Here is a 12,069-nt window from a genome sequence, read left to right on the forward strand (position 1 = left end):
TGTGTGTGTGTGTGTGTGTGTGTGTGTGTGTGTGTCTAAAATGAGTCATCACTGAGCCATTTTGTTCTGGCTTTACTAATTGAACCAGCTGTTGTACATACAAGTAAACTTCAAATATTGCCATTTACCTTTACCGAGTTAGACTGTTTAGTTCGGAAAAAGGTTATAAATTATTAGGTTTTTAAAAAGTAAAAAAGCTATTCAATGAAAAAGTTTCAAAAAGTAACATAACATTTATTTTCAAAAGTTACTTCTAGAAAAAGACATGAAAAACACAAACCTTCCAGCTAGGAACTTTGGATGAAGGAAACATGCCAGGTCCAATGGTATAATAATGAGGATAAACTGGGAGATCAGCTGAACAAGGTCTGGAACAGGGTCGGGAAGAGGGCTGAAAATGTGGGAGAAAGTGTGCACCAACTGAGGCAAGATATGGTTCACTAGATGAACTGAAGTGATCAAACCCATTTGTCAACTGCAAATAAACAGAAAAGCAAAACAACAAAAAAAAAAGGACAAATGGAATATAAATGGTCATGAAGAATGCCACAACAACCAAAATACAAAGTCAATGGGAATAGCATCCATATACTGAGGAAAAGAAATTATTATAAATATCCAGCCTTAAATAGGGTCTTAAGAATTCTGTATATTTCAAGTAAAACACTCAAGTTAAAGGAAAGTAAACTTAATATTCAATCTTTAAAACTTCAAGACTTTCAAGTAACTATGAATCCTGAAAAGATATTTTAATAGCTTCCTATAATTTGGTATTATGATGCTCAGGTATTGCTTTACAGAAACGGATCCTCACAGACAGCTGTCCATTGCTAAGTTAAAGAAGCAAAGTTAATGAAGCAAACATAGCCCTTTATAGTTGAGATTTAAGACATTTTTAAATTTTGCAGCTGGTGCTTCTTTTTCTTTATCCAATCTTCCTCCCAATCTCTCTTAAACATACTGATTCACTGTTGGGGTACAGTCATTCAAAGATTGATGGTCCTCTAGTACCTCAACCAAACATTCATTCATGTGTGTGCTCAGACAACAGATGTAAATGATTTATTTAAATGAAGGCGAGATAAAAAATTATAAAAATGTTTGATCCAGTCATTTTCTAACAATAAGGGGAAGGTCTTTTACGGTAGAGCTGAGGAGGAATTTCTTCACTCAGAAATTAGTGAGCCTGTGGAATACTCTACCACAGGAAACTGTTGAGGCCAAAACACTTAAGATTTTCAAGAAAGATACAGGTATAGTTCTTAGGACTAAACGGATTTAAGGATATGGACAGAAAGCAGGAACAGGATAATGGATCGGATGATCATACTGAATAGTTGAGCAGGCTCAAAGGGCTTAATGGCCTACGCCTGCTCCTTTATTCTTTTTTCTATCCACAGACACATACACATCCATCCTATAACAATCACTACATAGAGGATAGAAAGTGAGGAGTGGAAACTTTACATGACATTTTCCCTTCCCTCGATTAATGGGATGAAGGTATTTAGCGGGTCTGTGTGATTCAATACCAAAGCAGTGGGTGTTTTATTCAACTGAACATTTAGCAGAGGGTGATTTTTGTTTTAGATTGACCATAGAATTTCAGAACACTCCAAGTTATGTACAATTAATTCAAGCATTAACAATCCATAAACCAATATCATACAGTTTATGTGGATCAATGCCAGATGAAAAAAAAAATGCCAGCACCTAGAATTTTGGTAATCTGAATATTTCCTCATTTTGTAGACTTACAGACTGGGAGGTGGGCAGAACAAGCAAGATTTATCACCTTTTCTGTTGATGCCCAGGCTCCCATGGTAGAACCTGAGCTTACGGAAGTGGGTGAACTGCACTCACTCACTGATTGGCACGTTTCAGATGCTTCAGAGGAGGCAGAGCTTGACGAATTCTGCAGAGCATCAATAGGGTGGATGAAGTAAAATGAAAGGGAAGAGATGAGGGAGGAAGAAATGGAAGAGGAAATGCAAAAAAAGCAGAGAGAAGAAAAGCATAGAATTAGAGCCAAAACCATTTTCAAAAGCAACCAACGCCGTCAAGTAATAGCAAGTTTACAAAGGCAGGAAAGTTCAACATACTAGCGCACAGAACACTTAAGACTGAAGGCAAGCAATAATCTTTGCCAGTAATCTGCTTTGTAACTAACAATATAATTAAATCAGCAAGCCTAATTAATGGGAAACAACTTATACTTAGTTAGCAATGAATGTAATTAATGTGATGATTATGCTTAGCATGGTTAATTCTCCTTCAACCAACAAACCAAGGACTGCACACCAAGAAAGAAACTAGTAATTTTATGTTGCAAAAGGATAAATAATATTTATCATGCAAAGACAAACTCCACTATAAATTTGTGATCATAAAGCAATTTTATTATCACAAAGGTACAGTATTTGCTCAGTTTGTAACACCCCAAGCTTCTGCTTGCCTGTCATTTTTATTCGCTACCCTTACTTTCATACTGACCTTTCTCTGTCCTCAATATTCTGTAATCTTTCAACAAAACGCAATATAGATATTTTTAATCAACCAGTTAAGTGAGGTTATTAAACCTTTCTGGAGGAGGTGGGACTTGAACCCAGACTTCCTGACTCAGAGGTAGGGACTATATTTCTGTGCTACAGAACCCAATTAATGGTCAATGTAAGCTAGAGGAGGAGCAGTTCATCTTTTGCTTAGGCACTTTACTGTCTTCTGGACTAATTGAACACTGAGTTCAATAATCTCAGATCTTAGCACATGCTTTGTTGTCTTTTTCTTTTATGGGTTTTGGATTTACTCTTGTCTGCCTTTATTTTTGCTTTCATTATTCTGCCATTCACACATCCTCTGGAAGCATCTGTAGTTCCTTTATTCATCCCACTGTCACTCTTTGGCCCCACACCACCAATTCATTTGTCATTTAATCTCTCCTACCTCCTATCCTTCAGTAGACCGTCCTTCTGTCCTTCTACCTACATTCACCCTATCACTTGCATAAAATCCATTTCAATTCTAAAAGATTCTGCCCAACTTGCTCAATATTACTAGCAATTCTTTTGTTTTTAATTCACTCTTACTGAGCTGAGTAAGCTCCAATACTAATATAAAGCTACCTAATTGAAGAAATTGCTAAAAGAAACAAAAAAAAAGTAAGAGGAAAACAAATAATTTCGCATACTGAGTAGCAATGCCTACTATACCAGAATTCTAGTGGCAATCATTTCACATGTTACCAATTGGCTGCTGTGAGCATGACAGTGAGCACTTCACCAGCTCCAAAATGCTGAGGTTCTGAAAGGAGCTATTTACACTATATGTATGTTTTGAGTATTGCAACAGAGAAGACCATATTGTAACAGGAGTTCATATCTTGAAAAAAATGTTTTAAAATGGGTAAACATTTGTTTTGGAGTTTATGTAAAAGCTAAACCCCTTGCTGCCACTGAACCTTTGAAGGCCAATTAGTTAAAATATATAACAACATGAAAGGCATTAAATAACCAAAAGATTATGTGGTGAAGTTCTTTTAAGTAGGTGAAATGGCTGAACATTACAACAGCTAAATTAATGAACTGGAAATGTATAGACATATGTTTGCACCGAATAATGTTTAAAACCAGAGGTCTTGACAATGGCTCAAGATCCTGAGCTTAACTACTGCCAAAATTGTAAAGGAACAAACATCAACATTCATACATTAAAACTTGTACTGAGTTCATATGACACAACACTTCTTTTTCTGACAGTTGAAAACATCTATCTTTAAAACACAGTAGCATAATACAGTCTTCAATTCTTTGAGTGCAAAGAAATTTGCAGATTTTAATCTACATACATTTTTTTCATTGGTTTTGCTGAAGTTCTTCAATTTTTCTATTGTTAATTTTAAAATTTAAAAAATTATAGATTTTTATGACCTAAAATCTTTATGCACGGTTATGTTTAACCCTAGTTGAAAAATGCAACAAAGCACTCAAAAGAGTCACTTGGTTTACAGCCTTGCATTAATATAAACTAGAAAGTTTAAGTTTTTAATAACCAAAATACGCACAGTTCAAGGAGTTGACATTCCATTCAATTTCACATACCTGGTTGGTTCCTTCCGGTGGCATTGGGGAAGGGGATTTAGACTGGAATGCATCCTGAGACATGAAGCCAGAATCATGGGATGACACACTGGAAAGCCTCATTGGAACCTGCTGGGGTTGGTTAGAGCTGCGGTAGCGATAGTGTGAAGTGGGTGAGTGAGAGTGGGATCCACTGGATCTGGAGTCACTACTGTTAACGCTGTTCAGACTGCTAAGAGAGACAAAAGAAAGGACAGGAAGGGGAAGACCATGTACAATTAAACACTCAGGCCCTACATGTTAGAAGCAACAGCTATTTAATGATAAGCCAAATCAATAAAACACATCAAATAGAAACTCTGCCATTGATATAGAAAAACAAACTGTTAAGAATTTGCTTCACCTGGCATGTCAGTTGATTTCTTCAGCCTCCAACAGTATTACAATGTTCATTCAAATTAGCAGTGTGTTCATCCAATAACTAAAGACAGCAATATATTTTGTAATTTTTGTTTTTATTTGGAGCAAAACTAAGGGTGAGCATTGGTGACATGAATGCAAATATGGCATGCCAATAGCTACTGTAGTCACGGAGAATGGGAGCTTTTTCCAACAATGAACAACAACCAGTCAGACACAGGACAGGAAGTTAGACTATCATATTAGGATACATTTATTCTTCTGCAAATATAAAATTCTTCAGTGTTTGGCCCTTTGCATAGAATAAAACATTTATTTAAGCAGAATTTTTGACTACTGTTTAATTTTACAATGCATGAACTTTATGACATTGTGCTTGAAAGCACAAAATATATATTAGACAATAAGATCCAGGAGCAGAATTAGGCCATTCGTCCCATCGAGTCTGCTCCACCATTCGATCACGGCTGACATGTTTCTCACCCCCATTCTCCTGCCTTCTCCCTGTAATCCTTGATCCCCTTACCAATCAAAAATCTATCTCTGTCTTATATACACTCAACGACTTGGCCTCCGCAGCTCTCTCTGTCAATGAGTTCCTGACTGAAGAAATTCCTCCTCATCTTAGTTCTAAAGGATCATCCCTTCACTCTGAGCCTGTGCCTTGGATCTTAGTCTCTCCTACATGCCGAAACATCTTCGCCACGTCCACTTTATCGAGGCCTCTCAGTATCCTGCAAGTTTCAATGAGCTCCTCCCTCATCCTACTAAACTCCATCGAGTACAGACCCAGGGTCCTCCACCTCTCCTCAACTGAACCTGTGTGTTAACATTAAGAGAATCCTGAACTAAGACTCCCAAGTCCCTTTGCGCTTCAGATTTCCAAAGCCTTTCTCCATTTAGAAGATAGTCCATGCCCCTATTCTTCCAACCAAAGTGCACAACCTCACTCTTTCCCAAATTGTGTTCCATCTGGCATTTCTTTGCCTACTCTCTAGTCTTTCCAAGTCCTTTTACAGCCTCCCCACATCCTCAACATTGCCTGTTCCTCCACTTACCTTTGTGTATTCTGCAAACTTAGCAACGATGCCCTCAGTCCCATTGTCTAGATTATTAATGCATAACATGAATAGTTGTGGCCCCAACACTGATCCCTAAAGAACCTCACTAGTCACTGGCTGCCATCCTGAGAAACACCTCTTCTTCACTATTCACTGCCTTTTGCCAGTCAGCCAATGCTCCATCCATGACAGTAGCTTGCCCATATTGAGATAGAAAACAGTAGAATTGAAAAGCTGCGACAGGACCTTTCAAAATTCAACAGCTCAAGTGAAAACCACCTGCAAAAATTCATTTGGGGAAGAAACAAAATGACGAAGCACCTTCTGTAAGATGCTTACACACATATTCAAACTCACTGAACACCACGTTGCTAGTTTCACTATAAATGTTCAATGAAATTAGCAATCCAAGAAAGTTATTGCCTTAATAACCTGAAATTATGTTTATAATGATATTCACTGGGCAAGGGGGTCAGGTTTTGGTGAGTTAATGTAATTAAGCAAGATAACAGAAATTCTGTGTGCTAAAATTTGGATTCATAGACATTGCAGAGAAATTAATTCCTCGGCTATTAGAAAGTTAAGTCTAATTTAAATCCATTCCAAAATAAACAAGCTGTAAAGAATTCTTAGTGGATCAGAATGGATCCCAAATGGACTGTTGGGCATCCAAAACTCATGAAGGGAACTTGATTACATTTTTTGCTAAATAGTTAATTTGAACGAATAATTAAGTGCTATTTTCCCAAGTGAAATTCATATCATGAGAAGACAGTAGACGAAATTTAAGTTAAGAAGTTCAAGATTACTAAAATGTTCAACAAGAAAAAAACGTGCAGAACGCTATGCCTGTAGTCATTTATCATGAAATCTCACAACAACGTGGTTCAATTGGCTGTTTACATAAATTAAAATGAATAATTGAAAGGGAATGGATAGAGAAATAGGACGAAGTGGACTGTTTTAAGAGAGCCAACACAGGCCTGATCAGCAAGTTTATCCTATATAGAAATAAATCTAATTAATGATGAACATTGTCTAATCAAATGCTAATCATCAACAGCAAATGTCTTTCTAAATATTTCAATACCTTTAAACATAAAATTGCTTCTGAAATGCTGCAGCTATTAAAAACACCAGTACACTATTTATATTTAAATAAAAGACATGCCTCTCTTTCATAAAGAAAACAAGTCAAATTAGACGGCAGGACATAGTTATAGACCTAACTGCAATATGGTTCAAGTCAGTCATCAAACTTAGAAAATGTTTACACAATCCCTTAACCGCTACTACATAATCACCGCACAGACACAACCAGTAATTCCCTGTACACTTACGTACCTGCAGACACTGGACTTCCTGGACATGGTGGTGCTTGGAGAAGAGGGAGGGGTTTGATATGTCCAGTTATAATCAGAGCCCTTCAGGTCAATAATTACCTGGAAAAATTATAAAATTGAGAATGTAAATAAAATGCATTTCAAAAATTACTTGTATGATAAATCATACATTTTACTATACTGGTAGAAAACGTGCTATTGTGATGATACTGTAGCTTTAAGAGGTATGTTTTGTCCTGGTTTTTTTTTTGAGAGATTGGGGGACAGGTTACGAGCAGTCAATGAGAAGATAAACAACTTATGAAGCATTGGGTTCTTTTTTAAAGTTGGAACAATAGAAGCAGCTTGAATGGATGTGGTCTAGCTCCTACCACAGAAGCAGATGATTAGTTTTTAAACAGTAACAGAAGCTGATGGGGTTGTGAAAAATTGCCATATCTCTGTTTGCTATAGCTGAAACTTAGCATTCTCTCTCTCTCTCAGAATAGTCCTTTGATGTTCTTTCCTCTTAGACTGTCTCACATGCAGTTCTCCAATCTGTTTTCTGAATTTGCCTTCTACCAAGGGTATTTTTATGGGATATTACTATATTGGAACAGTTAATTAATAATAGTTACTGTATCTATTATTCTGTTAAGTTTTCTATAGAGTTAATTTACTCCAATTCCTTCTTTCTTTTGTTGTATTTTAACTATAGTGGGTCAATAAAGTGTGTTTACTTTAAATCCTGTAGTCTGACCGATGGAATTGTAACAGCTAACATTCACCTTTAAAATAAGAAAAAGTTAGGGTCTAGACTATCTTCTGAATATTTTGAGGGGTTTGGTCTGGTCCATAACTCTATACATTTAGAGAAAAACCAGAGAGAAATACATTACAGCATTGTTACCAACACATGAAGTTTCTGAATGACACTAAATCACTCAAATCATAACTTCTCAAAATAAATTTTGTACAGCATAACTACGACAATGAACTTCACTTTAAGGAATTCGCTCTATAATTTCATGGGCCACTGAATCACTGACCTGCTCACTGGCTGTTGGTAATTTGTGAGGATCCATCGTCAGGTTAGTCAGGTCATCTGTAATAGTCTGCAAATGGGTTACTTCTCCCAGCATTGACATCTCTTCTTCCTAAGAGAGAAATAGCACTTACATTTAAAAAAAAAGTTATACTGGGGACTGTCCTAATGAATTTGATGCTATCTAGGTCTTTAAAATTTATCCAATTGCTGATCCTAGTCAGCAGTCATCCTTTTGCCCATCATAGTGGTGGTGAGGACTTTATGTGAATGGGGATGGCCATTGAAGGTTGGTGAAATGGTTGGGTCTTATTTTCATAACCTGATATTTGCATGCTCATGTTGAGCTGGCCAGCTCAAGTCCAGCATGTTATCAGTTCCTGCTATAGGCTAATAGTGGCTGTTTCATTATTGTGTCACAGGTAACCCCTTTTGCAGGATTCAGCCACATCCCACTTCATAATTGGATGATTCTCAACACTCAGTGGCTCTCATCTGTGGCACTGTGTAGCTGCTTGTGTAAAGCAGTGGCCATAACTTGGTAAATTCACAGCCCACTCCAGATGAAGACATTATTCCAGTTATGTCCACATGAGGGATAATGCCCATCTCCAACTGCCCAATGAAAAATGCTGCAGATGCAGTAGATAAAATGGTATTACCTCGCGGGTACTGAAAGCACTGCAAGACATCTGTGAGAACAGCTCTAAAGTTCAAACTTTGTGCCCCAAATTAAATTCTCTCTCTTGCATAGAGGTGGTACGTGGCCGACATTGGTGCTCCTGTTGCCATTTCAACCTCCCCCGACCCTCACCCCCCAGGTCTGGGAATATCAAGTTTAACCTGGTTCCTCTAGGAAAGTTAAGCCCCTTATAACCGAAAATGCTGCAGGTCCACAAGCAGTCGGAAGGATTACTCGTTGCTTTTCATGTACCCCAATATCATTCGCCCAGAAAAAATTATCGTATTCTTTCCACATACTGGGCCCAGTCTTCGATGGTAGGATCAAACAAGTGAAGCTTCTTAAATAAAGGCATAATGCTAGAAATGCTTATTCCTAGATGACTGTTGCAAGCAAATGTTCTTCAGGCACGTATTGTTTTGTCCTGTCGCCACCGAAATAACTGCACAGGGGCTGGTATCTCTTCACCAAGGACCTCTACTTATGAAATAATGACACTGATGTCAGTATCCCGTAATCAGGTCACCCTTTATTTACTTGTGCACAGTACACTAGTTGTGGCCAGCCAGCTCAGAGTCAGTTCCCGGAACTGAGGAGATTCTAAATCCTCCGTTTATATTGGTCAGCGAGGGGTTCCTTATAACCTGGTCCAATCAGGGAGCCTGGGCCAAACAACCCCAATCACGGATCTCATTGTCAAAAAGGTCCACCTGGTTTCAATCACTACAATTTAGCTTCTTCAGACAAAGGATCTGTCCTCGATAAAGACAACATTTTCCAACTGCAGGATGGCACTACTCTGCTGGGAAGGGAACTATTGTGATAACCCATATCTCATATTGATGCTGCTGCTTTCGGCACACTCAACTAGCTGAGGAGAGTCAGCTTACAGAGCTATCAGCAACCACACATTCTTTGCAAAATGTTTGAATACTCTCCCTGGAGGAAAGAAAATCGTCCACGACTCTACATCTATCTCACGTGAATAAGTATGTGACCATCATCGGTGCATATGCTCAATTATTAGTCCTGAGGATATCAAAGACAAATTCTACAAGGGCTTGGACAGAACTATTGAAAATTTAATGGGAAGACAATTTCACTATGATGGTGAACTTCAATGCCAAATATCAAAGTATAGGAGAATGCAAAATGGCATACTTCTCCTCAGTGCTTCCATCTGCTGGAATATGTCAATAATCAATTCCATCTTTAGACAGAAGGACGAGAACAAAGACACTGGGATTAGATGGACTTTATCATCGCTCGGGACAGCAACATAAAATATGTTATGATCACCACGGCTATCGGAACATAAGAACAGGAGTAGTCCATTAAGCCAGTGAGCCACAGTATTTATACTGCCAGTCTAGTTCAATTTTTGGTCAAGGCATTTGATAATAAGAGATTCAGCAACAGTAATGCCATTAAATGTCAAGGGGCATGGTTAGATTCGCTCTTGCTGGATGGTGACATTGCCTGGCACTTGTATGATGTAAATATTACTTGCCACCTATCAGTCTAAGCCCGATTAACATTCAGGTCTCACTGCATATGGACAATGGCTATTTCTTTATCTGAGGCGTCATTAAAGTTGCTGAACATGGCACAATCAGCACAGAGCATTTCCACTTCTGATTTTATAATGAGGGAAGCTCATTGATGAAGCAGCTGAAGTTAGTTTGGTCTAGGATACTACTGTGAGGGGTTCCTGTTTTAAATTTTATTTGGTTTATTTATTGTCACATGTATCCTGTTACAAAATACAGCAAAAAGTGTTTTGTTTAGTGTTGCCACTCTCCAGCGCCATCTTAAAACATAGAAAAATAAAGCATAGACTTGAGATGATTGACCTATAACAACTACAACCAAGTTTTTTGCGCTAGATATGACTCCAACCTGATTCCCATTGACATCAGCTTTGTTCAGACTCCTCGGGCCATAATCAGTTAAATATTGCATTGATATTAAAGGCAATCATACTCTCACATCACTTCTGGAGTTCATTACTTCTGTCTACATTTGGATCATGTCTGTATTAGTCAGGAGCCGAGTGACCCTTCAAGAACCAAACTGAGCATCAATGAGTAGGTTATTCCTGAGCAAGCACTATATGACAGCACTGCCAACAACGCCTCCATCACTTTGCTGATGATTAAGAGTTGATTGATTAGATGGTCACTGTAGGATTGGATTGTCCTGCTTTTTGTTGGTAGGACATACCTGGGCATTTTCCATATTGTCAGGTAGATCTAATGTTGTAGCTGTACTGGAACAGCTTTGCTAGCTACATCACGTGTCCTAGAGTACAAGTCTTCAGTACTAATGCTGAAACATCATGGGAATCCATAGCATTTGCAGTATCTAATGTCTTCAGCTGTTTTTTGACTTCAGATGGAGTGAATTGAATCAGCTGAAGACTACCATCTATGATCTGGGGAACTCAGGGGGAGGCAGCCATGATGGATTATCCGCTTCACACTTCTGGCTGAACATGGATACAAATGCTTCAGCCTTGGCCTTTGAATTGATGTGCTGAGTTTCCCCATCATTGAGGATCCTGTTAGTTCAATTATCCTCCACCATTAAGAATTGGATATGTACTACAGAGCTTAGATCTGATCTGATGGCAACAGAATCACCAAATCCTGCTTATTGTGCGCTGCTTCTGCTGTTTGGTTTCCAAGTATTTCTATGGTGTAGCTTCATCAGGTTGAAAAGTAAAAGTTCAGCCCAAGTTACTCCAACCATTCCTCATAGTACAAACCTTCAACTCTAGGGATTAGCTTTGTGGTCACTCATACCCTGTGGCAACATACGTCAATATATGGAAGTAAGTATATTTTAAAATGAGTGCCGTGCTGAAAAATCACTTGCACACTGATTTGCTAACTAAATCAGCATACCCTCACCAATTTCATTTTTCTCATAAAAATATTAAATTATTGGACATCAGTTGAGTAATTTGAATTAAAAGTGGACAATGCTAAAGGGGAAGTTGGCTCAGGTGCTCTTGTGATTTACAAAACAAGGAATTTCTGCAAAATAAGACATGCAGCATCTTGCAAACCTTCTTTTTGAGTAAATGAGAAAGAGGAAGGCATCAAACACACATTGTAAACAAACAATTATATAGTAAATTGACCAAATACATAAACTTCATTTTATTCATGAAAAGCAGTTCTATAATATTAATATTTATTGCTTAATTACTTGAAATTTCTCAGGTCCTCCCTTGATGCTAGACATTCAATTATACTTAATTAAATGGTCTTAGTTCATTACTTTTACAATTGAATAAAGTAAAGCTGCTCATTTGTGTCTCAGAATGTGATATTGAGATCCATGTTATTAAACATACCATAGCTGTGAAGTACAAACCTGACCTAAAAGAGAAATACAAGTGAATATTTCAAATTATACATCAAACTGTTGTTATCTACCTTTTCCGTCTACAAAACTT

At 37.8% G+C, this 12,069-nt stretch overlaps 1 protein-coding gene across 4 annotated transcripts in view; it reads right to left on the reverse strand.

Moving 5' to 3' along the window:
• LOC109927803 (MTSS I-BAR domain containing 1) overlaps window positions 1-12,069 on the reverse strand; it is a 184,080-nt gene that overhangs the window by 6,373 nt on the left and 165,638 nt on the right. Inside the window, exons 8-12 of one of the 4 annotated variants that reach the window (XM_048596067.1) lie at window positions 7,929-8,036; window positions 6,902-6,999; window positions 4,098-4,305; window positions 1,796-1,915; window positions 281-475 (exon numbers count right to left, since the gene is read on the reverse strand). In XM_048596067.1, coding sequence (XP_048452024.1) covers window positions 281-475; window positions 1,796-1,915; window positions 4,098-4,305; window positions 6,902-6,999; window positions 7,929-8,036 — 729 coding nt within the window. Of the gene's footprint in view, window positions 1-280; window positions 476-1,795; window positions 1,916-4,097; window positions 4,309-6,901; window positions 7,000-7,928; window positions 8,037-12,069 lie in introns of all 4 variants that reach the window. The other 3 variants (XM_020527829.2, XM_048596068.1, XM_020527831.2) reach the window with 3 other exon arrangements.

The sequence above is a fragment of the Rhincodon typus genome, chromosome 4 (genome assembly GCF_021869965.1).
Source record: "Rhincodon typus isolate 14 chromosome 4, sRhiTyp1.1, whole genome shotgun sequence".
In the NCBI taxonomy this organism is placed as follows: domain Eukaryota; kingdom Metazoa; phylum Chordata; class Chondrichthyes; order Orectolobiformes; family Rhincodontidae; genus Rhincodon; species Rhincodon typus.